This window comes from Candoia aspera, chromosome 17, assembly GCF_035149785.1.
Source record: "Candoia aspera isolate rCanAsp1 chromosome 17, rCanAsp1.hap2, whole genome shotgun sequence".
Lineage (NCBI taxonomy): Eukaryota > Metazoa > Chordata > Lepidosauria > Squamata > Boidae > Candoia > Candoia aspera.
Genome location: NC_086169.1, coordinates 2660734 through 2687535, shown reverse-complemented (window position 1 = coordinate 2687535; position 26802 = coordinate 2660734). Strand labels below are relative to the sequence as shown.

The window sequence follows — 26802 nt, the reverse complement described above, 5'->3', positions numbered from 1 at the left end:
GGGGGGGAGGAGGGGCGGGCGCTCCGCCGCCTCTCCCGCGGCGCCCCAGAGGCGCCCGACTACAGCTCCCAGGGTGCCCCGGGGCGGCCGGGCGCGCGGAGCAGGCGGGGCGGGGCGGGGCGGGGCGCGCCCGTCTCCAGGGCAACCCCGCCGCGGGCGGGGGCGGGCGCATCCATCCGGGCCTCCGCGCGTCACCGGGGGCGGGCCCGGGCGGGTTGGGTTCCGGTATTTCAGGGCGGGGCGGGCGCGCGGGCGCAGCGAGCAGCCGCAGCATCGGCCGCCGGCGGAGGCTCTGCGCGCGGCGGGCGGCGGCGGCGGCGGCCATGGCGGGGGCGACCACCATCGAGGCGGTGAAGCGCAAGATCCAGGTGCTGCAGCAGCACGCCGACGAGGCCGACGAGCGCGCCGAGCGGCTGCAGCGGGAGGCCGAGGCCGAGCGCCGCGCCCGCGAGCAGGTAGGCGCCGCTGGGGCGGGGGCTTCCCACGAGCCCCGCGCTGGGCCGGGGGCGCGCTCCCCGGGCGGGGGGCGGCCCGCGCTGCGCCCCCTCCCGGCGCCCCGGCCCCGTTGGGCTCCCCCGCGCTGGGGGCGGCTTCCCAGAACCCTTCGCGGCTGGCCAAGCCGAGCGGGTGGCCCTGGGAGGGTGGGGCGCTGGTGCCCAGAATCCCCGGTTCTGAAAACGATGGGTGGCCTCCCGGCGTCCTTTGCGGCCGGGGGTGGGGAGCTGCTGCCGCCCGGGGTCGCCCTGCTGGGGGCTGTTCTCGAAACGAGTGGCTTCCCAGAATGCTTTGCGGCCGAGGGAGTTGAGCTGGCGGCTGCTCTGAAAACGGTGGGTGGGGAGCGGCTACCCAGCATCCCCCGCTGGCGGCCGTTCTGCTGCGGGTGCCCCAGTCGGTGTCTCGAAAGGGTGGGGTGCTTCCCAGCACGCTTTGCAACTGGCCCCCTGATGCAAGGCCGTAGGCGAAGACCACCTGGGGGTGCTACCCAGAATCCCCCACGGCTGGCCTTGCGGTGTTGAGGAAGTCGCCCGGAGGCGTTTTCTCCTAGTCACTTCCGGCAGGGAGCCTTTTCGTGTCGGGGGCGTCCCCTTAGGGCCCCCAGCCTCTGCGGAGCGAAATGCCCCATCCCTCGCATTGGCCCTGGGCGCTCGTGACTCACAGCAACGCTGCCTCTGAGCATGGGAGCCTCTGCCGAGTTCCGGTGATCTCTGGCCACGCAGGATGCGGTCAGAACAGGTGGAAAGCTTTGTCTGGCCAGCTGGGCGCCTCTGGGGACGCCGCCGTGAGCGAGACAGGGAGGGCCGCGTCTCTTTTGCTTCCCTCTTCCTGTCAATAGGGTCCTTTTGTCCTGCTGGGCCAGCAAGGAGTCTGAATACTGGCCAGCTCTCCCTGCCTGTCTGCAGCATCGGCTACTTGGAGGTAGACTGTTCCTGTTCCTGGAGGTTCTGTTCTAAGTTCTCTTTACTATTAGGACGAGGCTGGTCTGGCTCAATTTGTCCAGTGTTGTGTTTTCAGCAGAAGCCCCGGTAGCTGCCTCCTTCAATTACCTTGTCCTTGTTCCTGGCTTTTTGTACACTGCCTCTGAACCTGGAGGCTTGAACTGCCTTCCCTCCCAGTGCTTTTGGCTCATGACTCAGGTTGGTTGGTCTGGAATAATTTACCACTCCCTGCGTTTTCACAGGCGAGTGGTACAACTAGTTGCTTTGCTGGGAGAGGGTAGGGTCTGGGAAGATCTAACCCTTGGACCTTCTTCTGAAGCTGCGCATACATGGATCCATAACGGAAGAAGGGGCTTTGGGTGGTCCGGACTCCACCACAGCTAGTTCCCTTGGTGTGGGGCAGCTTTCTCTGCCTGCTGCCCCACCCCGCTCTAGCCTGTTTCATCTGAGCCTAATAAAATGCCTTCTCCAGAAATATTCCTCTCCTCCCTCTGAAACACCGGTGATGTAGCACATCCCTTCTCTTAAACAATGTATGAAAATAAGGGAGTGCATAAAATAGCTCAATTTTACAGGACTGGGAGCTGGATAGAGAGGGAGCTAGGTTCCACGGGGTGGGGGGAGAGAGCTCTTCCAAGGAAAGGATCAGGATCCAGGTGGAGAAAGTTGCAGAAATTTGCACACAGGGCAGAGGTGGGATCTGTTAGAAGGGATCTGGTAGGAGGTGATGGTTGCCTGAGACTCTAGGGGAGGGCGAGATAGAGAGATTGAAAGGGGAAGGTGTGCTGCTAATCCTTCCCGACCTTGGGACTCACCAGGCAATAAAACAGAACAGATTAGGGAAGGGAGATAGGAACTTTTTGCCCTTAATGCAGGGAAGCTGAAACCTGGCTGACAAATGATTTTACAGCCTCTGCGTCGCTGCCCGTGGGAAGGAATTGGGGGTGGCAGTGAAAGGGCCTGTTTGCGGGGAACGCCAACAGAGGTGGCCCTGCCGGCTGAGCAGAGCCAGGAGCGTGGCTGGGAAGTGGGGTGTGACAGGATCTCATCTGTGCTGTACGAATGGAGGATCTGTGTGTCCTTTTTTGGGGGGGGAAACCTCAAAGAGGCGTTGCCCGGAAAGCCAACTCCGAGTGGGAAATGGGTCATGGCAGTAGCTCTTTTCCCTATTTAGGAAATAGGGCTGCGGTCCAGGCCGTGCCCATGGACGGGTGGAGATGCAGTCTGTTTCCTGCCTGGTTAGAGGGGGTTCCAGTGCTGGGCCGTGAGCTGAGCTCTGGAGGGAGGCAGTCTTTCCATTCTTTCGCTGCTCCTTTTGTCCAAGCAAGATCTAGCTGCGGCGGAGACAAGCCGGCTGGCGTGTGTCTGTGTGTGTGTGTTTTGCCCTCCCTCCCTCATCCTTCCAGCAGTGACTGGCTGAATGCAGTCAAAAAGAGGCATTCCTGGACTGCGAAGGGAAGAAGGGCTTTTTCTGCACTAACTGCTAACTTGCAATCCAGCAGTTTCTCTCCTAGAGTGCCCTGGCAGTAGCTCAAGCCTTCGGGTGGATCCCGATTCTCCATTTTCTTGCTACGGAAGGTTTTCCTTTTTCGCAGCTGCCTTAAAAAGTCTGGCCCGAGCCCCATCTTGCATCAAGAGGGGCGGGGAAGAGGCAGGCTCCTGTGCCTGGGCTGGCCGTCTTCTCCTAGCTCGTATGAAGAACGGAACCCATACCCAGGCACCTGTCTTTTAGTTCAGTGGTTAGAATTTTTGCTGGAGCAGGACAGGGCTCTGAGGGGATTGATAACTAGTTGCTTTCCAAAATTGTGCCCTAGAAAATCAGAGCATCGTTTCCCTGCCTTTTGGGGAGGGCCGGCTTAGGTGCGGATCCGAAACGCCTTCTGTCTCTTGTTTTTGCACCCGTGACTTTGCCGTCCCCGATTCTTTATCACCACCTTGTCATGCCAGCCATCTCGAGTTTGCCCCTTGCATGCCTCTTATCTGCACTTATAAAAAAGGCAAACAGTATAAATACTTGGCAGGGTGCAAGTTTCTGCTAACATGGGTGGTGTAAAAAAAAAAAAAATGACGTGGGAAACGGGGACTTCCTCCTTGTTGAGAAGGAAAAATGTTTTGTTTTGTTTTTTAAAATCCCTTGATGATTGGCCCAGAACAAAACCTGAGAGAGAGGGCTGGGTTTTGGTGTTCTTTTAAAAAGGACACCTTTTGGCATTTGGAAAGGGGGAGGATTTGGGAGGGATAGATACATAGAACCTCGCCTTGAAATGAACTTGCCTGTCTTTTGTGGATGATCCGTGGCTCACCCACCACTGTGGCTGAATTCATACCGCACATTAAATGCAAGCTAAACCACGTTGCGGTTCAGCGTGGTGTGTGAACCTGGTCGTAATAGACGCCGGATCAATGGCAGCAGAAGGAAAAACAACTTCTCGCTCTCTGACCGATCCCGCGAGATAAATTAATTTCATCCTTGAAACGCAGAGCCGCCAGTTTCCGAAACTGGAAGAAGTTCCTGGGGATCCCTCGATTTTCTTTTTCCAGAATGGTGTCTTTCCAGCACCTGTGGAGACGGTTTTATTTTAAACCAGGGGCCGTCAGCCAAGCTCCGCTCTGCAGGGTTAAGCGTTCCTGAAGCTGGCTTACAGGCCTGCCAGAAAATAACTGAGTGAATTGTTGGTGAAAAGCTCACCGCTCCCCTTTCTGGCTCCCAGGCTGTTAAACGCTCTCCTTGTGCTCCTTAGCAATTACAGGTATCCTTCCTGCCTCTCGGTAACCCTTGGCACGCAGGCTTCCCTTCTGAAGCAAGCCCGTTCTTGGCATGGCTTTTGAAAACAAACAGCGGAGCGCTGGCTCAGCCCTGGATGCCTGCCACCGGTTGGAGCTGGGATGCACTCCGAGTTACTGATCTCCTGGCTGGGATCCAATGCCGCCTGCTCTGCTTCTAAGCCCCTCCGAGGAGCTCATGAGCAGATGAAGGGCCTTTGGGCATCATTGACATCTCTCCCTAAATGAGTGCCCACCCGGGTATTTGCTTCTCTCTCCCTCTCCACCTTTGCAAAATGCCCTTCCTGCTGGAGGTGCTAAGCAGCTGCCTCGCCTGGCCGGTGTCGCCGCTGGGTGGAAGGGCTTGTCCATGCTGGCTGGGGAATTCTGGGAGTTGGAGTCCACACCTCTTCAAGCTGCTGAGGTTGAGAAACACTGCTTTAGAGTGTTAGCTATTGATAGGAAATTCAGGGAGAGCCAAGCTGGTCTAGTCAGGATTAACACGTAATGATGAATAATCCTCCCTCCTCCCAAGTTCTTTGACTTCTTTTGTCTCGCTGATGCTGAGGTTGGCACAGAGGCCCTTCTGTTCTCCATTTGGGCCCTTTTCGGGGCGTTTAGGGGGGGACTAAGCCGGGCTGTCCTCTTGTGAGCTGGACCGAAGCTCTTTAAGGCACAGAGCAAGCACAGAGACTTCTTTCTGTCTCCCCCAAACCACTGCCCCCCCTTTCTTGTTGGGATGGGAAGCTGTTCCTGGCTGCGTTTTTTGGGAAGAGCCGTTGTCAGCAGGCCTTTGGCGAAGGGGGGAGATTTATCGCCGGCTCGCCTTCATCCGAACAAGGGAGACACTGAGTCTAGGGTTGGAAGCAATCTGTCACTCTCGGTCCCCCCGCCTTTCCCCCCTCAAAAGTCTTCCTTTCAGCGGTAAACAGCCTGGTCACTGGGAGGTGCTTAACTTGGCTTAAGGGGGTGGGCGGCGGACCTCCGGTTTGTTGGAAAAAGGCACGTCTGCCTTCTGTGTCTGGGGGGGGAGGCCAAGTTGGTGCGGTCGGTTTCCCCAGCGGTGTTGTGCAATACAGGTGGGGGGGCGCTGCCTACAGCATCAAACACCTTGGGTAGGCCGGACCTGAGGTCCCCATCCCATTTGGCCTTCTTCATCTCACAGGAGGTCTCTTGCACCCTATTAGTGCCAACTCATGAGTGGTGGCTGCTATTCACTGGTACACTGCCTCTCTCCAAGGAGGCTCGGTGTGCCAGCTGCAGGCGTAGGGCGATCTTTGTTGATGGGCTGGATCTCCAGGTGTTGAGGTGCGTAAGTTGGTCTTGCTCCATCACCATCACCTTGTCCCCCGGCAGAGTGTGCTGCGGTGAACCAAGGGGGTCTGCCCCCAACGCCACAGCTCCCTTATTTTTGGAGAGTCTGTTTAGCAGAAGCCTTGGTCCCTGCCCGGACTACGAGTTAGGGAAGGGCTCCGTCCAAGATGCATATTTCGGCATCAAGGGTTAGGGGTTCGGTGTCCGGGTCTAGCTGCAGGGAGGGCCCCGGGGCAGAAACAAATTGAACTTAATGGAAACTGGGTGGTGTAAGGGGTCAGGTGGAGTCTTCTCGCAGCGAGAGAAATCCTTAAAGCCGAAGAATTTTGGGGAAGGGGCTTCTCCGCAGCTGGAGCGTCTCCCGCAGAGCCTCCCGGGGTGGGGGTTGCGCAAGGGAGTTCGATATAGCCTGCTTCCCATGCTGAAATCTGCTGGGGTGGGGGAGACGCCACCTTGGAGCAAGCCAGCCTTGATGGGAAAGGAAGGGGGTGGCTCCTGAGCGGGCCCCTCGGCTCTCGCAGGTCACCCACGTAGCACGGCGGCTTCTGGGGCTCAGCTGCGGCTGAGCATTCGAGAGGCATCTGGCTGGGCTTCCCCGGAGGGGCCTTTGATTGCAGTGCTGCTGTGGTGCACGTTCAGGGGTCTGGAAGAGACCTCCAGCTGCCGGCTCCTGGGCCTGCGTGGACTTGCAGTTGCGTTTGTGCTGCAAAACCAGCCATGGGATCTTGCGCTAACCCCTTCTGGAAGGCAGCTGGCGATCGTTCAGGACCCGGCAGCTGACAGAGTCCAGCGGCCTCAGTGAACAAGCCCTGGTCCCCAAACTTTTTATTATTCTCCCTCCCTCCCTCCTGGCTTGGGGACTTAAGCCGTTGTTCCCCAGGGCTTAAAGCCTCTGAGCTTATTGTAAAGAAGTCAGATCCATTCTGAATTTGGATACTGTGAATTTGGGAGGCAGCAAGAGGGCTTCTCCAAACGGGTCCTGTAGAGGAGAGCTGCTGGGAATTCTGTTCCGCTGAGCGTGGCTTCTTGTTGGAGCAAGTTTCTAGTCCTCATGAGCAGCCTTTGAGGCCGATGTTGGATGCCGCAGCCCTTTGGTGTTCCGGTGGGTCCCTTCGACACACCAATCTTGTTTGGGTGACCATTCTTAATAGTTTCTTTCTTGCAGTTCAGAACTTCTTCGCATTTAGCAGGTACAATTTATGCAAGCAAGGCCCAAATCCTGGCTTATTGTTTCAGGCAAAGATTTTGCGTTCCTCCTACTCCCCACCTGCTCCTCATGTCGATCAAGCTGTGGCGTGTTTGGTTGGCGGAAAAGGAGTTTTAGAGAGCCAAGGAGTTTGTTGGCTTTCTAAGACCAGATCGGGAAGCGGGAAAGCGAAACCAGATGATCTTAGCAATATGATCCTGAAAGAGCCTTAAGCTAGATTCTGGCATTAAAAAAAAAAGACAGCTTCACACAATTTCACTCAATGAAACTGAGCACAGTTCCAAAGTGGAGCCAGGAGGGTGCAGAGGGCACAGGGTAGTGAGGGAACCGTAGCCAACCTCGGACCCAGGAAAGGCCACTGGGTTGTGCATGGTGACGGCACAGCTGCGTGTCAGCCGCCAGCAGCCTGGCACCAAAGCCTCTTGGCGATCTGGCGAGAGACAGCTTGTTTGGACATCTGCAGACCTCGGTGCAAAGCTCCTTGTCCACCCAGAAATGTCCACCATTGGTTTTTCTGGCCGTTGGCTGCTATCTTGACCTTGCTTGCAAGCCAGCCTTCCCTGTCGCTTCTTGGCAGCTTAGCGAAGATGAGCGTCCCTGCTGAGCACTGAAAGTGCGCGGGGCTGCAGTCCTTCGCGGACATGTGCTTGGCCGTGGCGCTGAACACCCAGCAGGCTCACTGCACAGCTTAGGAAGGTTACTATATCTATCTTGGTTAGCGTCTTTTCTCTAATTCACCATAAAGCAGTGGAGTGGAGATCAGGGCATCCCGTCTAATATTCCAAAATAGGAAATTCTCCATTGGACGGCAAATTAACCTTCCAAAACAACATTTCTAATTTGCGCCAGTTAAGGGACATTTGGATGGCCCACGTGCTATTTTATCTGCTGGGCTACCTATAAGGAAGGAAATATTATTCCAACCAGACTTACTCTTTTGAGCTCCTGGGATTTTTTGCAGGCTAGCGATTCTTCTGAACCATTTGAATGCTTTCGTGGCTGAAACATGCAGGGGTTTTTTGTTTGTTTTTTTGCTCCCCAATTCTGTGAGGACACAGTGGCTTCATTAACCAAGTTCTGCTCCCTGAAGTGCAGGGCTATACAGGTAGTCCTCGCTTAACAGCCATTCGTTTAGTGACACTTCAGACTTATGACGGTGCTGACGAATTGACTTACAACTGGTCCCCACACTTAGGACTGTCGCAGCATCCCTGCAGTTGCATGATCACGATTTGGGCGCTTGGCAACTAGTTTGCATTTATGACCGTTGCATGTGATCTCCATTTTTGGCTTTCCCAGCCAGCTTCTGGCAAGCAAAATCAATGGGGAGCCACATGATTCGCTTAACGACCATGCGGCTCGCTCAACGACCACGGTGATTTGCTTAATGGCCGCCACAAAAACAGTCATAAAATCGGGTTGTATTTGCTCGATGACTGCTTTGCTTAGCAGCTGAAATTCTGCTCCCAGTTGTGGTCATTAAGCAAGGACTACCTGTAATGAACCCACAGACCTAGTCATCAAGTTACTAGTCCAGTGTGTCTTTTTTTTTTTTTTAAGCACTCTTCCTCCCTCTGTGCAGGGAACTCATGACGTGCCTAGTCACCGCTTTAGCCTTCCCCAGATGAATCTCCCCCTTCTCCCATTCTGTGCCTTTGAGGTATTCTCCTGGCACAGCAGAATGAAGTGGTTTTCCACAGCTCCACAGAAGGAGGCCTGGCCAGGTCAGTGACACGCGGGAATGTAGGGGGTAATTTTTATTATTGTTACTTTTGTCCTGTTTAGGGAATAACATCCGGCTCCTGCGTTGTTCTCTTGGAGCCACAACAGAGCCCAGTCAAGCCCATGCTTGCTTATCCATCAGCGTCTGCAGCATTTTTTTGGATCACCTGCTGATAGGACTTGCTGTAATATGGCCTGGCAAGCTGCCCCCCACCCCATAGATCCTTAGCCTAGGCAGCTAAAACTTCTCCCAGCTCTTGATCTTTGCTGAGCGCGGGCTGTTTCTCTCCCTCTTACCTGTAAGAGCGGCTGAAGAGCCGCAAAGGCATCAAGTAGCCGAGTCTGAAGACAACCAGTCCGGGGCGCTCCCTCGGCTGGCCTCCGGTTTCCAGAAATGCAGAGCGTGGGTCTCTCTAATGTTAGTGGGCTCAGGGCAGCCTTTCTCACCTTTTTGACCCTTGAAATATTTTTCAGGCCTCGGGGGACCCCTGCCCATTCAGGCTCAAATATAGGCCAGGAATTACAAACGTATTATCTTCGTTTCGTGGGCAGGCCTGTCTCTGTGCATCAGCAGCGTTCTTAAACTGAAAATAAAGAGTGAGGCTTGCCTCTTTAACGTGAAGTTTTTAAATAAGTGGTGGTCTCCCAGGGAACCCCTGGTGATCTCTCGCGGACCCCGAGGGTGCCATGCTTTAGGGAGAAGAGGGGCTGAGTCGCAAGGGGAGGGAAGCGGGCGTGGCTGCAGATTGAAATGCCTTGCGGACCCCTCCCCAGCTTTGCACTGAGGAGGGCCAGTTTGCCAAAGGGCACTTGCATCTGCAACTCAGCGCTCCTTTTTGGCAGAGGGCGGGCGCCTCTGTTGCTCCTGGAACGCCTCCCTGCAGGCTTGGCTCCAGGGCAGCGCTGGCCCCGTTCCCACGCCTTCCCGGCTGGGTCCCGCATTCCTCTGCCCCTTCCGGTTGCGATCGCCGAGTTTCTTTGTCTGCTTCCAGTCAGGCTCCTTGGGGACGGCGGGGGGCTTCCAGGCCTCGGACGGGAGGTGCAGGAAGCGATGTGGTGGGAAATTTCCCAAGTTTTCTGTGGGATTCCCAGAAGAGGGGCTGGTCTCTGAGTGCCAGAGAGGGAGGGGGAGAGCTGTCCATTCCACCCACCCACCCCCCGGTGACATTGATTGCTGAAGTCCTGCAGACCCCCCACCCCCCAAATCTTTGTGAAAAGGCCAGGGAAATGTTTCTTTTACACACACTCCCAGGCAAGCATGTGTGTGACCTTGCAATCGGGGACCTCCGCTGCTTTTTCCTAGCCTGTCCTGTGGAGCGGTGTTTCTCAACCTGGGCAACTTGAAGACGGGTGGACTTCAACATGCTGGCTGGGGAATTCTGGGAGTTGAAGTCCACCCATCTTAAAGTTGCCCAGGTTGAGAAACACTGCTGCAGAAGTAAGGAATCTCTGGATTCAGCCCCCCAAAGCAGCTGATAGCTTTCCCTGCGGTTGTGGTCCTAGAGCAACACCAGCCTTGCAGGGGACGCCCCGCCCTGGAGGCCCCGATCCCTTCCTGGCTGAAACAGAGCTTCCTGCAAATCTGCCCCCCGGGCAGGCATGCTGTGGATCAGTGGCTGAGGCACCTTCCAGCTCAGCCTGGGATGCTCTGCCAGGAAGGTGCGTGTGCTAAGACGATGCGAAGGTTGCTTGGGATTAAGTCTGCCCCTCTGGCAGCAGATAGTGGCGTGGACTGTGCCCGCTGCTCTGGAGGGGGGGGGTGCTCAGGAGAAACCAGGCCATCCCCGTGGTCCAGATCCGGCCCAGAGATGTGGCTGGTGCTGAACTGGGCCAGGGAAGACCCCCGGGAGGGCTTAGCCAGGCGCCGGCTAGCTCGGCCCCTTCACAGCGAAGAAGGTGGGTCATTTGGGATTGGCTCGGGCAAGCTCGGCCGGGGCTGGGCGGGTCAGTCCTGGCTTAGGGCCTACCTAATGTGTGGGGTGAATCCTTGCCTTCCTCGACATCAGTTTAATTTGTTCCCTGACATTTGTTGTGGTTGTTTCAAGCGGGGGGGGGCGCAATGCATTGTTCTTTGAGGGCCTTAGGAGCAAAGTGGGGACGATTAAGGAAAGGGGCAGCTCTGTTTGGCTCCAAATCCTAACGAGGAAGGGGACTTGGAAGTCGAATTGTCCCTGGAAGGGGGGGGCTCTCTGCTGAAGGGTGGGTTAGGTCCAAACCAAGGCTGAAAGGACCTTTCAGGTGTCCCCGTCTTCTGCCTCGGAGGCTTTCCAGGGAGGTGCAAAAACTGGCAACGGCAGGCATCACAGTCCAACGCCTCTGGAAGAAGCAGCTCGTTATTGTCACCTCTCTTCCCCCCACCCCAGGCCGAAGCCGAGGTCGCATCCTTGAACCGCCGCATCCAGCTGGTTGAGGAGGAACTGGACCGGGCCCAGGAGCGTCTCGCGACAGCCTTGCAAAAATTGGAGGAAGCGGAGAAGGCTGCAGACGAGAGCGAGAGGTGGGTGGGCGCTGGCTGGTGAGCGAGGGGCCTTCCGGCCGGCTTGGGAGAGCTGAAGAGACCCCCCGTGCAGGCTGAACAGATTAGGGCCGAGGGGTGGGATGCTCGAGTAAGATCTTCGCAGGAGGAGGGGGTGGAAGCTGGAGTATCCTGGCTTGAATATTTATTTAAAGATTCATAAGACCACCCCACTACACCAATGTGACCCTGGGGAGTGTACAGAATTAAAAAATCAATCGGCTTGAGGGTGGGAGGAGAAGTTTGGCCCGAAGGCGTTGGGTGAGCCTTCTTCAGGCCGGGACCTGAAGCAGCAGGGAGACCCCCATACCACTTTTGGCTGGGTCACTGTTTGATTTACACCTACGATATCCTGCCACATCCTAAGAGCTGCTGGGCGGCTTGCAAGGTATGAAGGCTTGAAGAGATCCACAGGAATCACAGCCGTTCAAAATGAAGACGAGGACAGACCCACCTCTGGCTGTTCTTAGCAGTCTGCTGCAGTGGTCAAATACAGCAGTAGACCAGTCATGGTAAATGAAAGTGGAAATCCCATTCCTTTAAAATTAAGGGATCCCGACAGTGGCCCAGTTCAGCCCTAAACTCCTCCAGAATAACTGGTGTATTCTATATAAATAGAATAAATAAGGTAGTCCTCGCTTAACGACCACAATTGAGACCAGAATTTTGGTTGCTGCAAAGCGGTCATTAAGCAAATCGGACCCTATTTTATGACTGGGAGTTGTTAAGTGGATCACCACAGGCATTAAGCAAGCCTTGTGGCCATTAAGCGGATTGCGTGGTTCCCCATTGCTTTTGCTTGCCAGAAACCAGCTGGGAAGGTTGAAAATGGCAGTCGCGTGACCGTGGGACACCGCAACAGTCATAAATGCGACCCAGTTGCCATGTGCCCGAATCGTGACCACGGGGACACTGCAGTGGTCGTAAGTGTGAGGACCTGTCATAAGCCTGTTTTTCCCACACCATTGTGAGTCCGAACCATCACTAAATGGTTGTTAAGGAAGGACTGCCTATAATACAAACAACTCAGCTTTAGCCAGTTACCTCCCGGCTCCCAACGCTGCCTCCTGCTTTGGGGCGTTAGCTGTGCTTCGGGTAGATCAGCGCCGGGTTCTCTCTCCCCTCCTGACAGGGGCATGAAAGTCATTGAAAACAGAGCCCTGAAAGATGAAGAGAAGATGGAGCTGCAGGAGATCCAACTGAAAGAGGCCAAGCACATTGCTGAGGAAGCCGACCGGAAGTACGAGGAGGTGGGTGGCCCTCAATTCTGACCATATAGTTCCTTTGCAGTTTCCCTGGATAATCTGGAATTCTTCGGGAGGCGGGGGATGTCAGGGCAGAGTACGTACAAACATCCCGCTTCGGACCCAGGCAGAGAGAGTTTGGCCCCGGCCCCGTAAGGCTGCAGTTTCTCAACGGATAAGGCTGAGCTCTGCGGAGCAGCGTTCCGACGCTAAGGCGGCGTTGGCGTTCCTCCAGCGCAGCCTTCCTTCGGCATCATGAGGACTAGAGCCTTTCGTTTTAAGGGACGGGCTGCAGCTCAGAGGGAGAACCCCTCTGGTTTTGTGGGTCGGCGGCGCCGCCTTGGGGCAGCCTCTGTATCGCCAGGCAGGGCTGAGGAAGACGACATCTCTCCATCGGAAGTCCTAGAGTTGATCTATACAGCCTGAAGCCCACGGGCGCCAGATCTCTCCGAGGCGGTCGCTTGACTTTCACCCAGGGAGGGGGCGGCCCAGGGCGATCAGCTCTTAGTGGACGTGCAGAGGGCTGCTGGCTGTGTGTCTGAGTGAGGCCCCCGAGGGATCTTTCGTTTTTCCCCTTCTGGATCGGCGGGGCCTTTCCCAACTCCCCCAAGCAGCGTTTCGCAGCCTCAGCGACTTTAAGATGGGCGGACTTCAACTCCCAGAATGTATTTAAAATTAAAATTTTGGGAATTGGGAACTCTGGGAGTTGAAGTCCACCCATCTTAAAGCCGCTGAGGCTGCGAAACGCTGCGCCCAAGGCTCTTCGTTCGGCTCCCGAGCTTGGGCGTGGCACCTTCTCTTTTAATAACCAAGCCTCATTGAAATCCCCTTGGGTTCCTCCCCAGGTTGCTCGTAAACTGGTGATCATCGAGGGAGACCTGGAGCGTACAGAGGAAAGAGCTGAACTGGCCGAATCGTGAGTGTTGCGCCCTCCCCAGCTTCCTTCCTTCCTCCTTTAGCATGACACCCCCCCTCCGCCCTGCCCGTGCCCCGCATGCATGCTAACACCAGCGGCCTGGCTCCCCGCTTCCCAGTTAGACGAGGCCTGAAGCAGCGGGGGAGGAGGGCTGGAAGTCTCTCCTGGTTGGAAGGACCTTGGATGCACCCTGGATGCAGTGAGAGGTCCCTGTTCAGGGACTGCAAGCACAAAGCGGAATGAAAAGCAGGAATGGCCGCAAAATTTAGCCAGGCTGTTTCGGGTCAGAGTCCCAGCCAGCTATGTCCTTTGACAGGGACCCTGCAGATGCTCGGTTCCTGGCGGGGGGTGTCAATCTTGGATTCTTGTTTTTAGCAGGGTGTCTCCCATGACCCGTAAGGTCATTCCCACCGCTGTTGGGGTGTCCTCTCTCTCGGGGACCTCGCACAGACTGTCCAGTCAGAGCCTTCCGAGCTTTAGGCGGGGTCTGCCACCCATCTGGGGTACCGATGTGCCAAAGCACAGCTGGGGAGGGAGCTAGACGCCTCCAGAAGCATGAGACAGGCTCCCGTGTCTGGATGGGCAGGTGAAATCTTTCCCAGAGCTCTTAAGCTCTCGTCGCAGGACTTCTTAAGGGTGTAATAAAATCAGCGGTATCTCCTGGGGCCGCTTGAAACTCGAGAAAAGGAACAGCAGAAGCATTACGGTCAAATGTCAGTTCCCCTGCCTTTCTCCCCACTTCCCTTTTAAAACACACACACACACACACACACACACACACAGATTAATAACACTGGTCTTGGTAGCCTTCCTCCCTGTGGAAGGAGGAAACTTCCAAGCGCTTGGATAGTTCGTTTGGGAGCCAGGCCTGTGTTCATCCCATTTCTAAAAAAGAAATTGGAATCCAGACTCAAGTTCTAAGGCAGATTTTATGCTACCACTACACACACACACACACACACACACACACCCACACACACACCCCTCAGAACTAAGCCACATCTGTCTAACTTAGTTTGTGACATTTTTAGAGGTCTGTTCCTCGCTCTGGGGAGCTGCGAATGGCATGGCCTCGTGAAGCGGTAGGGCATCCTACCGATCCTTAAAGACATGGGCATCCATGCAGCCTGAGGGGCCATGAACTCTCCCGTGAAGCTTAGCGGCCCCATCACCCCTTCTGAATCCTTAGGAAATCCCTCGAAAATCCCCCACGGCCCTCTTTCGGGTGGCCGAAGATGAAAGGGAAGAAGCAAGGGTTGGTCTTTCCTGGGGGGGGGTTTTTCCAAGCTGTCAGTCCTCCCATTCCCCTGAGCAGCTGGCCGCCAGCTGTTAAAATCCCCCCCCACTGCACCACTTCCTGCACCCCCTGCTTTGATAGAGCAGCCTTGTTTTCCCCAGATTGGTTGCATGTCTGAGTAGCTGGGGATGATGGGTTGAACAGCCCTCCACAAGGAAGCAGCAGCTGCTTCTCACTGTTGTGCTTCTTGGCCTCGTGTAATGCGTCCCCCCCCCCACCAGTGGCATGCACCCCGCAGAATGGCCCGCTTGGCCCCCCCGAGTGAAACCACGATGCCCCTGCCTGCCGAGCATGTGTTGTGACCGACCTTTATTTTTCTTTTGTTTTTTCCTTTTTTCTCTCTCCCCCCCCCCCCGCCCCTTTTACGGCTGCGCTTTGTCTCTTTTCCGTTGTTGTCGCTGCTGCTCCTTTCGGCCCCTCTCCCCTTCGACCCGTGCCTCTCCGCCTGGCCGTCCCTAACCAGCCGTTTACGGGAACTGAATGAGCAGAACCGGTTGATGGATCAAAACTTGAAGTTCCTTTCTCAGGCTGAAGAAAAGGTACTAATCCCTTTCCCCTTCCTTGAGCACTAAAGCTCTTAATTCTCGTTGTCCCCTACCCCTGCTCCTTCATGCATATCTCGCCTCCTCTTCCTCCTCTTCTTGCTGCCTTAGATGCTTTACGTGCTCTGCTTGTCCTAACCTTGCTGTCTCCCATCCACTTTCCCCCCTTTTTTGTTGTTTTTGCTTTCTGTTGAGCAGACAGTTGCTGAGGCTGTTTTTAGCCAGGCAGCTCCTACCAGATTCCATGTCGAAGCCAGCCCTGGCACAGCTGGGCACATCCCACCTGGGGACCATCATTGCAGCTTGGAGGCTGTGTTGCCCCCATTTAGTTAATCCTTGGGCCACCCTAAAGTTGGCATCCTGGAGTCTCCACTCTGGCCATGGCTGCTGAAAACCGATAGCTTGGTTTTCCACGGCTCTAAGCAGGAAGGCCTAGGTTAGAATTAAAAGAACAGAAGAGGGAGAAGAATGGAAAATCGAATGTCAGTCTGCAAGGGGGGGGGTGTCTACATACTTCATATCGCTCCTTTGCCCCCAGTAGGCCCAGTCTTGGCCTCCCAGGACCTCTGATAGTTGAGGAGCGTTCAAATCACAGATGTTCTGATGCACCAGTTCCTCAGCCAGCCAGCTGAAGCCCGGAGCTGTATCGGAAGTGCCTGCTAATTAGGTTCTCCTCCTAGACAACACAGAATTCTGGGAGATGAAGTCCCAGGGCAGTTGGGGAGCAACGGGGAGGGGCGCTTCTATCATACAAGGCTGCCTGTTAAGCCTTGGCTGCAGCAAGCTAAGAGGAGGCTTGCGTAATATAGAGCTAAATTCACAAGGGAACAGAGACCCTGTACCTTAAGGATGCATTGATACACGCCCGTCCGGGAAAGAGATCTATGTTTGCCAGCGGCTGGGAGGTGAGATCCAACTTATATAAGATGCAGAGTTCCATAGCTGCCTTTTTCTGCGTTTTCTAAGCCCTTTTGGGCTTTTCTCTGGTGCCCCACGTGCATTCCGTAAAGCGCTGGATGCTCGGCCTTGGGCTCGAAAAGAAAAGCCCGCGTTCTGAAATAAAGAAGTGGTCCTTGCTGGTTTGAGCAAGCCTGCCTCTTGAGGAAATTTGCACAGCGTTGTCGCGGAAATGCACATTGGATTCGGCCCTTGCGTGTTTCCCATAAAACGGGGTGTGATTTGCTGAAGTGTGATCCTTTCGCAGATAAGCGCATCCAGGAAGGGTGAATTTAGGAAGAAGGCGTCGTATTCTCCATACAGTGACTGGTTCTGCAAAGCAGAACGTTACCCTTTAAGCTGGAAAGGCCGCAAGCCGACATTAAAAGCCGCCCCTTGAGGCTGAAATGCTCGGGCTGGAGTGTCAGAGAGAGGGGTTGGAGGTGAATGTTCTCCTTCAAGGGTTAGGGATGAAGCTACGCGCGGGCGTCTGACTAGTGTCAGAAGCTCTGGAAAATGATCTGAGCAAGCATTTACTTTCCTGGCAGCTGGTGGCCTAGGGAGGATGGGGGGAAACCCCCCCCACCTAATGTAAATTGTTGGTTAAAATATCCCTGGACTATTTTCTCAAACACTTTATACGCTGCATTGACCCCAAGTAATTACAGCCGGGTGCTGATGCCCCAGGGAGGTCCTCTCAAAATCTCAGCCGCTTCCCCAATCCACAGATTCACTCTGTTTCTCTCTCTCTCTCTCTCTCCTGTCTGTCCTTCCTCCCCTTTCCCCTTCTTTTTTTTCCCTATCCTTTCTTTTCTGCCTTGCCAACACGTGCAGTAAATGTTCAGAGTTGGAAGAAGAGTTGAAGAATGTCACCAACAACCTCAAATCGCTTGAGGCTCAGGCCGAGAAGGTAGGGTGGTTCCGTCCCTGCTTAGAAATAAAATCATTATTTGCCTTTTTTTTTTTTAAAGAAATAAAATCGCAAAGCCTTCTGTGGCCTTTTCAGGCATCGGTTTCTTGTTCTGCTGGGAAAACTAAGTGTGTGGCCTTCTTGGGGTCAGTGGTTGGTCGACTGTGTTAGTTACATCTTGGATATCATAATTCTAGGTCTCCGTAGCTGTATAATCCGTAGCATCGTGTCTTTTTAAAGTAAAATACTTTTAAAAGTATTCTAGGGTGTGCTTTAGGACTTAACGATAGCTGACAATTTGCCATGTCCTTAATTGTTCCACTTCTCGCTTCTCCCCAATTCTGTAATCAAGATTGCTTTACCAAGATTCAGGCTTGGCACATGTAGGCAAGGGTGCCTTGCCTCTGATTTATACTTCAAAGGCAGCCATTGTGGTTAAGCTGGAAGAGTTTGGGTGAGTCCAATGAGGGGTCTCTTTCTCCTCTCAGCTTGTATCTTCCCAGTGGGAGAAATGTGAGGATTATAAACCTTTTGGCTCTGCTTCTTCCCTTCTTGGCTGCTACAGCCAGGAAGGAGACCTGGAAAGGATGCTGGAGATCACAGGTTGCCTATCCTGTTGTTAATCCTTTTTTAAACAAGGCAGCCAGCAAAAATTCCTGCGGCCCCTTGGATAAAAAGGGGCACTAAGAAGCTTGGGGGTGAAAAAAACCCCTAGAAATTTGGCTAGCTTCACAGGTCAAATTAGGCTGATGGGCTGGCTCATAGTGAGTGTGGGTTTGTAAATTAGAGCTTGATTCCCAGTGGCTAGATTCACATGACAGACTAAGCCAAGGTTTAATAATCCTGAAGAGCCTATTGCCTGAGTCAAACTATGTTGACTTCAGAGAGCAGTGAAAAGACTCCTGTTGCCCTCTCCCATATTTCTAGCTGAAAGGCAGGTAGTCCTTGTTTAACAACCGTTTGTTTAAAGACAGTCCAAGGTTACGACGGGCTCAGAAACAGTGCTTTGCGGCCTGTACTCACACTGATGGCTGTTGCAAATTGTCGCACCACCCCCGTGCTCACGTAATCAGGTTGTAAAATCAGGTCTGGTCGTGTGGTGGCTCACTTAACGACCACACCTTCACCAAATTTCTGGTCCCTGTTATTAAGTGAGGACTACCTGTAGAATAAACCCCAAACAAATTATTTGAGGGGGATCTGCCCAATCCAGGGAGCTGCTACTGAGGGGTGATGTGCTAGTGATGTGCGCACTGTCGCGGTCAGATCTTGAGTCTCTTTCTCTCCCTCCAGTATTCTCAAAAAGAGGACAAATATGAAGAGGAGATCAAGATTTTGACTGATAAACTCAAGGAGGTGAGTGGCGTGCGAGGCTGTGTGTATCAGAGAGAATCTTAATAACGGGTGTGGAAAGCACACATTTGAGTTTGGAGGGGACGCCCAAACATGACCAGCTTGCCTATTGTGCTAAGCTGGAACTAAAGAGCCCACGCTAGGTTTAGTGGGTGTATCTCTTGCACAAATCACTTCCATTTTTCCTTTGGCTTCCGATTTAGCAGCCTGGTGTTTTGGGGAGAACGGGCAGTCTTTCAGTTGCTTGGATCCCTTAACCTCTTTTCTGCCTGCCCTGGCTTAAACCCATCCCATAATTCAGTCAGGAACCTCTTTGGGCTCTAGGCCTAATAGCAACTCAGTCTCCTTCCATGGCTGACCGATTTTCTCCTTCCTTCCACAGGCCGAGACCCGTGCCGAGTTCGCCGAGAGATCGGTAGCCAAACTGGAGAAGACCGTCGATGACTTGGAAGGTAAGTTCTGCCTGAAAATCAGTATTGCGTGGGGCTTCATGGAAGCGATACATTACCACCAAGGTTTAGAACAAGGGTGAGGAATGGGTGGTTCTCCAGATCTTCCCGACTCTCACTGTCCATCACTGGGGTGCTGTGGGCTGCTGGAAGACGGAGCACGCAATGTCTGGAGGACAGTAGGTTTCCCACTTCCGATCCGCAGCCGGTGTGCACGACAGCACAGGCGGAAGTTTGTGTGAGCTCTCCGGTTGGAACCAGATGCTAGCTATGGAGGACACTCAGAACCTCAGCCAGCCGCTCACAGCTAAACAGCCACAGATTCCCACACAGTCGTCTTTAACCAGATTTGTTGAAAGGGGAAAGAGATTAGGCTCCAGAAGTCTCAGTCACTGGATATATTTGCTTCAGCACACAATTTATCTCTGTTTCTCTCAGAGATTTCGCGTCAGCCATCCCTTGACGCATTAGGGAGATAGCTAACTGTTTCCCTCGTAAAGGAAGAATGTGCAAGTTTTCTGTGTTTTGCAAGTTGCAGACTCTGGGAAGTGGCGGGCCCTTGGGCCTGATCTGGCTCGTATGTTTTTAAACATAAAATGGTCAGGAGAAGGTAAATGGCTCATCTCTGAGCTGGAAGTGATTTCTTGAGCCTTTCGGGGCCCGCACGGAACGGCGGCTGTATTTCCCGACAAATTCAAATGAAATTATGTCCTCCTCGGTGGTGCAGTGCGGAATCTGAAAACCGTGTGTCACCAGCACAAAATAACTTAGGCCAAAGCTTGGTTTCCGATCGTCACGTTTTCCTTCTGTACTGTGGGTGGGAGATATTTTCTCTTTAATTTCATTGAGATAAAGTAGAATTGTTAAAGCCCGCTTTCCACTGGAGTCTTCAGGGGGACCTAAACCCCGTGCTTGAAATGAATCTACGAAGGATTCTTTCTCCATTCTCAAATCCTAGGAATGGTAGTGGGATCCCCAGCGTTCCTTTGGTGCACCCACCCCGCCCCCCCAGAAAAAGCCACATTTTGGGGCAAAAAGATAAGCCGCTAAAGCCTGTAATCAGGAATAGTCATAGAACTGTTGAGCCGAAGGGGAATTGAGCTGAAGTCTTTAGCCGAAGCGGTATCTGCATTCTTCTTGCCTTAGGCTCTGGAGTGGTTTCAAAGCCCCTGGATGCGTAATGCAAGGCTTTCTTAACCGAGCGCATTGGGATACCCTGCCACCACCCTTGAAAACGTGGCTGAGTATCCCTCAGGCAGGGGGAGCAGGAAATGCGTGGTTTTTATAAAGGCAGCGCCCTCCAGAGGGCCTTGAAATTTGGGGTTGGATCGCGGTTACCCCTGCAGCTTGCATCCAGTGGAGCCAGCCCTGTCTGACTTGGACCTTCCAACGCCGAACTCCCCCCTCTATTCTCTGTTGTGACGTCCTCCCCCCCCCATTTTTTTAGACGAGCTCTACTCTCAGAAACTGAAGTACAAAGCCATTAGTGAGGAACTGGACCATGCTCTCAATGATATGACTTCCATGTAAATATCAACGTTTGGAGTGCGCTGGGGGGGGGGCGCTTGCGTGTTGGCCTTCTGTTGGGCATGCTGTGTGTGCTGGTGAAGCGGGGGGCAAAGCAGCACCGGAGCTATGCAGGGGTTGGGTTAAGTGATGCTCACGGCAGCTTGAGTAACCTGTGCTGTTGCCACAACTTGCGTGATTCCGGGGCACGTTGCACGCCTCTGGGACACACACCCTCCCTAGGTTAGCCAGGCCTTGTTCCTCTTGTCACAAAATGCGACTTTCTGTGGGTGCTTAACTGTCCTTCAACCCTCAGTCTCAGCTTTGGGGGAGACACCAACCCCTTATAAAAAGCACCCGCATGGGGATTTCTCGCCAACTCTGCGCTGCTGTGGTTTGAAGCTTGAACGCTGCCAACCAGCCACAGAGGGTGCGCACAAGGACGGCTGGGTGCCATTCTCACGACACGCTTTCCCTCACCTTATTTTCGTTTACCAGGTTGTCTGGTCCCAGACCAGGGTTAAATTCTGGTGACGGAGCCCAAGGGATCCCAAATTTTGCTCCACCCCATCCCAAGAACGGGAGAAATGAATCTAAGCAGCCCCTTTCTGAATAAAACTTAACGATTTCACTGGGGCGAGGGCCGGGCAGAAACAGAGCCGCCTAGGGAAAGGCGTAACTTGGCTCACGGCTTTTCGCGAGAAGACCGTTCTTTTGCAAGAGGTTGGAAATTCCAGAGTGCCGCAGAACAAAAGTCAAGCTAAGCTTGGGGCTAAACCTGGCCTGGTTTGTAACGTGCTCCAGCCACGAAAGGCAGGCCCAGAAGTTTCCCATCCTGGTCTGATAGAAGCCAGGATGAAGGTGGGCCATGAACACTCCAGGCGACGTCTCTGGCACCAGATGGCCTTTGACCAGCTTTTCCCTGCAAGGTGGACCTCTAGAAACGTTGAGTGGCTGTTTTCAGGCAACAGCCGGACAGTAACAGGGCCGGGGCCCTTGACTTTCCTAGAAGCACCCTCCTTGCACCATTGAATCCCGAGCAGACAACCCCTTTCCTCTTTCACTGAGGAACTGCCCTCTTCCCAAAAAAACACTCCTGCGCCCTCAAAACACCGGTGACTCCAATGGCCACATTAGATTGCCCGGCACTGGATTATCTTCCTCAGCTTTGGGCCTCCTTTACAGCTTGCAGAGAATCCGCTGATGGGAGCTGTAGGAAGGGCACCCGGAAGGGAGACAGATGGTCCAGCCAGGCTGGGTCCTCTTCTCACGGTCCGGGAGCCCTTGGCATCCCCCTGACGGGTGTGTGTGTGTGTGTGGTCGATTGGACTGAGGTGTGGTGCTGGGGCGTCGCAGGTAGATTTTTAGCAAAGGGTCTCGCGTGAGTGGCTCCAGTTTAACCCTCCTCAGAACTCGTTGGCGGTGATGTAACCTGGCGGTTTCATATGGGTGTTGGCATGGTTGTGTGAACTCGGCTTACCCCTTAACCCTTCGCTTCTCGTAACCGCACCCCTCCGTTGTCATCTCACCAGGGTCCTGCTCTGCTTTTCTGCTTTCCCCTCCCCTTGCTTGCTGCATCAAACCCCCTCCTTTCCTGAAAACCTAAACGTTCTCTCTCTCTTTCTCTCGCACACAGATAAAACTTGTGATTCCAAAGCTCCACTTAGCGGCTCTGCCTGCAGCTTTTGAGGGGCCCCCCTTTTTTTTTATTTCACCCGGGCCTGGTCTCTCTCTCCTCCCTCCCTTCCGAAGTCCTGCCTCCCCCCCCCCCACCAAATTGCACATGCGTCTCACACCAGGACGAGGAGGGTCCTCCATTTGCACGAGTGCGTCCTCCGCCCGGCGGGGATGGCCGCCTGGCCTTGCACGCTGTGGGATCTCTCCGAAACAGAGCCGCCTTTGTGATCTTTGGCGTTAGCAGACTTTCCTGGGGCAGCTTTGGGAGGGGGCTGGGTTTTCTTCTCTGCGGACAGCCTCTCCCCCCTCGCTGGCTTGCGGCGGGAGGTGACAAGCGGCGGCGTGGGACTGGGGCGAGGCTCAGAAGCATTGCTGCTGCGTAGTGCCTGTGACACAAGGCTGTTTCCTTACTGCTGATTTGTGTAACTGTCGGGATGGAATATAGGCAAAATGCATTCGCCTCAGCTTCTGTATCTTTTCTTTCCTTGCCGGCAAACAGCCCAGGCCTCTGCTCCCTGGAACTGTGGGGGTGGGATGGGGAGATGTTCGAGTTTTGCAGCACCTTCGTTGGGCACCCCCCCCCTTCCCCAAGCACCTAGACCTCCCCAGATTTCAGAAACCGCCGTGCATCTTTTGGAAGAGGAGAAAGGGGAAATCGTTTCAAAGGGTTGCATTAAACGGAGTCTTGATTCCCTCTCCTGCCCACCCCCCCAGCTTCCAGTTTACTTGTCGATTACCTATTTGATATGGACGCTAACAGTCAATAAAAGCCACCGTTGGTGTTAAAAATGAAAAAGGAACGTTCCACGCCTGGGGTAAAACTCATAAGCCATCGCCATGTTGAACAGGCTCAGCTCTTGCCCAGGAGCAAAGGCTTGGGGGGAAGAACTGGGTCTTGAATGCCTTACAGAAGGCCCACAAGGTCAGGGCCGTCCACATTTCTGCTGTTCTGTAGGACAGGTGTCCAGACACAGAGGGCCCCTTCCTGGTCTCATTTGATGACATTGCTAGAACAAGGGGGGGTTGGCACATGCCCACCCTGCCAGGCCTGGTGGGAGAAGCAGACATAATGGAGACAGGTGGTCCTGCATGTTGTCCGGCCCGACACCATGAAGGCTTTCTAGGAGACAGACAGACAGACAGACCCTTGCCTTGGAAGCCCACAGGGATCCAGTGGAATTCATGGAGGGGAGAGGTTCCCCGGGCGAACAAGGCACACCATAGCTACCCACACTGCTGCATTTCGGACCAGCTGCGACTTCTGAAGGGCCTTCAAGAGAAGCCCCAGGGAGAGCACATTGCAGTAGTCCAAATGGAGGTGGCCAAAAGGCGAGGGGCAGCGAATTGGGCCTCCGTGTCTTGGAACGGGCACAAGATGAAACCACATGAAAACCCTCCTACCCACGGCTGCGGCCTGCTCCTTGAGGCCCCGTTAGGTTGTTCGTCCGTCCCGCGCATAAAATAAAACCAGTTCTGCACATTCCTGCTTGCTTAAAAAAACAAAAAACTGGTCCTTTGGAGCATCTGCAGCCCTGAGCATCCCTGATCCCGTATGAAGCTGCTTCTCTGCAGGTGCTGTATTTCCAACCAGGCCGGCTGGGTTTCCAAAAAGGAAGCCTGGTTTGCAGGGTTTCTGGGCCAAGGGCTTTTCGGAAAGCGGCGTGCTTGGCTTGTGTGTGCTAAAGCACGGGGTCGTAAGATGGGGGAAGGAGCCCAGGGCTCAGCGGTTTGAAAAACGAAGCTGACCTGGAAAGATGGTCATCAACGATTTTGAGAAGCAGTCCCGGCCTTGCCTTCTGTTCCCAAGATGGGGGCACAAAATGTGCTCAGAATGTGAAATCTTGGGGCCAGGGTGGGTCCCTAGCTCCCTTTCCATCACACCACTCCCTTTACTCCATCTTTTATTTCAGTGATTTAATTTAGAACGGCAGGGAGGATATAGAACAGTGTTCCTCAACTGTGGCGACTTTAAGAGGTGTGGACTTCAACTCCCAGAATTCCCCCTCCGTTGCGCTTTGCAAATAGGAGGAACCGAAGGTGCTCAGTGGGTAGGACGTTCTGGGAGTTGAAGTCCACACATCTTAAAGTTGCCACGGTTGAGAAACACTGACAAAGAAGATGGCGCAGTTCCTTTCTTGCCACCATTAGTGAACATTTGGGAGCCAGTCTGCCCTGGGTGTAAATGGAATCTCTTGCAGAGCTTTCTAACAGATCCTCCAGTTCTGTCTGGTGCACGTGGGGCCAGGAAGCAAGGGCTGTGCTGGTTTCTCAGCTCCTTTCCACGCTGCAAGGACAGCCTTGGCCCTTCCTCCCCGCCTGCCTTTCCAGACAGGGCTGGCTAATCCTCAGGAGGAGGCTAAAAACAGATACTGGCTCCTCCTGTGCACAGGAGACGCACTGCTATTGCATCAGGCCCCGACCCTCACTTTCTGTGCATCGTGGCAACGGTGTGAACGTTCTAGAGGCCTTAGGTGGGTGTTTGCTCGGTGCGTGGCACCTTTCCTGCCCCCCTTCCCCAGCTGGGGCTCTGTTTACTGTTTACCCCCCCCCCCTTGACTAAAGGTGGGCACTTGAAGCTTAGTAATGGAACGTCACTACAAAAGCAGCCATTGGAAAGGGGACTTGGAAGCCTTGGTCCACCAAACTTGGCGTGCCTTGGGTGATGGCCGTTCTGCAGGGCTTCAGATAAGCACTTCCTTTTCCCAGCGCGCGCGCGCGCACACACACACACACACACACACACACACACGCCTCCAGCAGATCGGTTCCCAGCATCTGCTATCCGCAAAGGAGGCCAGGCATTCTCCCTCTGTTGCGCTTTGCAAATAGGAGGAACCGAAGGTGCTCAGTGGGTAGGACGTCCTTCATGCCAACGTAGGACGATGCCATTGCAAAGGGCGGTCTTCAGACCCTGTTTGCAGCCTTCTCGTGGGAATGGCTGGCCTCGGCTTTTGGGAAATCCCACACTGGGGGCCAGGCCCCTCCAGGAAGACCTTAAATCTTCAGCTAAGACACCGATGTTCTGACGATAGAAAACAGCATGCCATGAGGAGCGGTGGCATGGGTCTTGCTGCTGTCTTCAGCAACGCTGGGCCCTTTGGAAATGTGGCGAGGAAGAGCCGGCACCTTCCTCCAGGGCCTGAAGCGACGGGGTGGGTTGCTGCGTTCCAGGGAGGATCTGTCTCAGAGCAGGCCTGGGAACAAATCTCAGTTTGTCACTCTGGATAATTTCTTTGGCCCTAAATGGGTTGGGAGTACCAGTGGGTGAAGCCTAAAGTCCTGCTGGGTTCTGGGGTGGGTGGGCTGCCTTCTCTGCCTCCCCTGGCCCACAGCAAGCCTGCTCCGTGGTTCGGGACCAGCACCCGCCCCTAAACAGACTGGCAAGTCTCCTTGGCTTGCGGGCTCCAAAGCGAGCAGGCATTGCTTCGAGGCAGGGCGTCTCCTAATGTCTGTTGGAAGCTTTATTTGCTCCTCAGCTGGCAGGCTGCCCTGGCTAATCTTCAGGCCTTAAATCTTGTGAGCGGGTGCCACTTCTGCATTTCCAGTTGATCTTATCTACGAAACCTGGGCTTCCGCCTCTGGTTTTTTTCCCTGGCCCTCTCCAGCCGCCGGCTGAAAAGCGAGTCCTGTTTTGTCAACGGGTAGCATGTGTCATCGAGGCGGGGGTGGGGGGGCTTTTCTTTGGGGCTACTAACCTCCCCTTTTTTTTTTTTCTTTCCCCTTTCTCTCTTCTCGTTCTCTTCCCCCCTCCACCCCTCATCTGCCTTCTCCTTCCTTCTGGCCACCGCCGCAGAGCGTCTGTCCAGCCAGCTTGAGAAAAACCGCCTGCTGGCTAACGAGCTGAAGTTAACTCTGCATGATCTGTGTGATTGAGAACCGTCCACCAATTTTATTTTTTTTTTCAATTTTTTTTTTAAGCCACTTCTTGTGTGGCTGCAGGCTAATAAGGGCGGGAAGGCCAGCCTTTGACGGCAGAGCCCCCCGTTTTCTCTTTGAGCCAAGTTAGGGTGATTAAATGCTGTTCAGCCACAGTCTTAGATGCTTATCCCTCTTAACACCTATGTTTTCTAAGCTTGAACCAAGCACGCTGCCCCATAATCGCAGCCTGTTGGCCACTATAGACTGCTGAAATATGCAGGAAGATCTTAAGATGCCTGGACCCGGAGTTGCGTGTTCCAGAAGCATTTTTTTTTTTCCCTTCCTTGGGGAAGAGGTGCTGATTCGGGTTTTTTCGCGCCCTCCGCCCCACCTTACTGCTTCTTTCAAATTTCTGGAGACACCTCCCCACCCACCCACTTTATGATATCTCTAAAGCGTTTTCCTGTTTGCCTGTAAGCTCCCTTTGCACGGATTGTCGTCTTAACGTTTTCCAAAACGATGTTTGCTTCTTATTTTCCATGTACCAATAAAGTCACTGGCCCACTTGGTATACTGGGGTCCTCTTCTTTCCCACCTGTGGGGTTCTCAGATTGCACATAACTTTTAACCGAAAGCTGCTGCCCAACAGACAGGAAAAACGCCTGCGGTTGGCCGAGGGTAGGTATATCGACCCCCCGCCGGAGTCGGTTCGGCTGATGGAACAGGCGTCCCGCTGCTACAGGAGCTGTGACCGGAACAAGATGCAGAGCTGGAAACAGCCAGCGGCCGTTGGTTGTGTAGGAAGCATGTTTTTCTTTGGAAAAGGAAAAATGGAAAATCCTTCATTGCTTAACGGAAGGCTGTTTCCACTTCTGGCTGCTCGTGTTTGGACTGGACTCCGAATGGGGCTTCTCCCTGGGGTTTTTCCCTCCTGCCGCTGCGGAGTTGGGAATGTTGGGGGACACCTGTTCCCTGAATCCTCGCACGGGGTTTGTGCTTCCATGCACAGCAAGCTGCTTTCGGTAACGGGTGAAGATTTTGGCCCAGAAACGGACGCTTGAATTCTGATCGCTTGTCACCCAAACTCCTGGGAGGGACTTACGGCCACTTGCTCTTTCTCAGCTCAGCCTGCATTGCAGGATCGGTGTCCCCAAAAC

General features: G+C 54.2%; 1 protein-coding gene across 17 annotated transcripts in view; it reads left to right on the top strand.

Annotated features, from left to right (window-relative positions):
• The window catches only part of TPM3 (tropomyosin 3), a 38777-nt gene that overhangs the window by 9738 nt on the left and 2237 nt on the right, over positions 1 to 26802 (top strand). Inside the window, exons 1-9 of one of the 17 annotated variants that reach the window (XM_063317049.1) lie at positions 299 to 455; positions 10806 to 10939; positions 12090 to 12207; positions 13047 to 13117; positions 16727 to 16802; positions 18096 to 18158; positions 18538 to 18607; positions 20052 to 20130; positions 25581 to 26212. In XM_063317049.1, coding sequence (XP_063173119.1) covers positions 324 to 455; positions 10806 to 10939; positions 12090 to 12207; positions 13047 to 13117; positions 16727 to 16802; positions 18096 to 18158; positions 18538 to 18607; positions 20052 to 20130; positions 25581 to 25602 — 765 coding nt within the window. In that variant the 5' untranslated portion in view covers positions 299 to 323 and the 3' untranslated portion in view covers positions 25603 to 26212. Of the gene's footprint in view, positions 1 to 298; positions 456 to 10805; positions 10940 to 12089; positions 12208 to 13046; positions 13118 to 14877; positions 14954 to 16726; positions 16803 to 18095; positions 18159 to 18537; positions 18608 to 20051; positions 20135 to 21746; positions 22248 to 25580; positions 26213 to 26802 lie in introns of those variants that run through there. The other 16 variants (XM_063317050.1, XM_063317039.1, XM_063317040.1 and 13 more) reach the window with 16 other exon arrangements.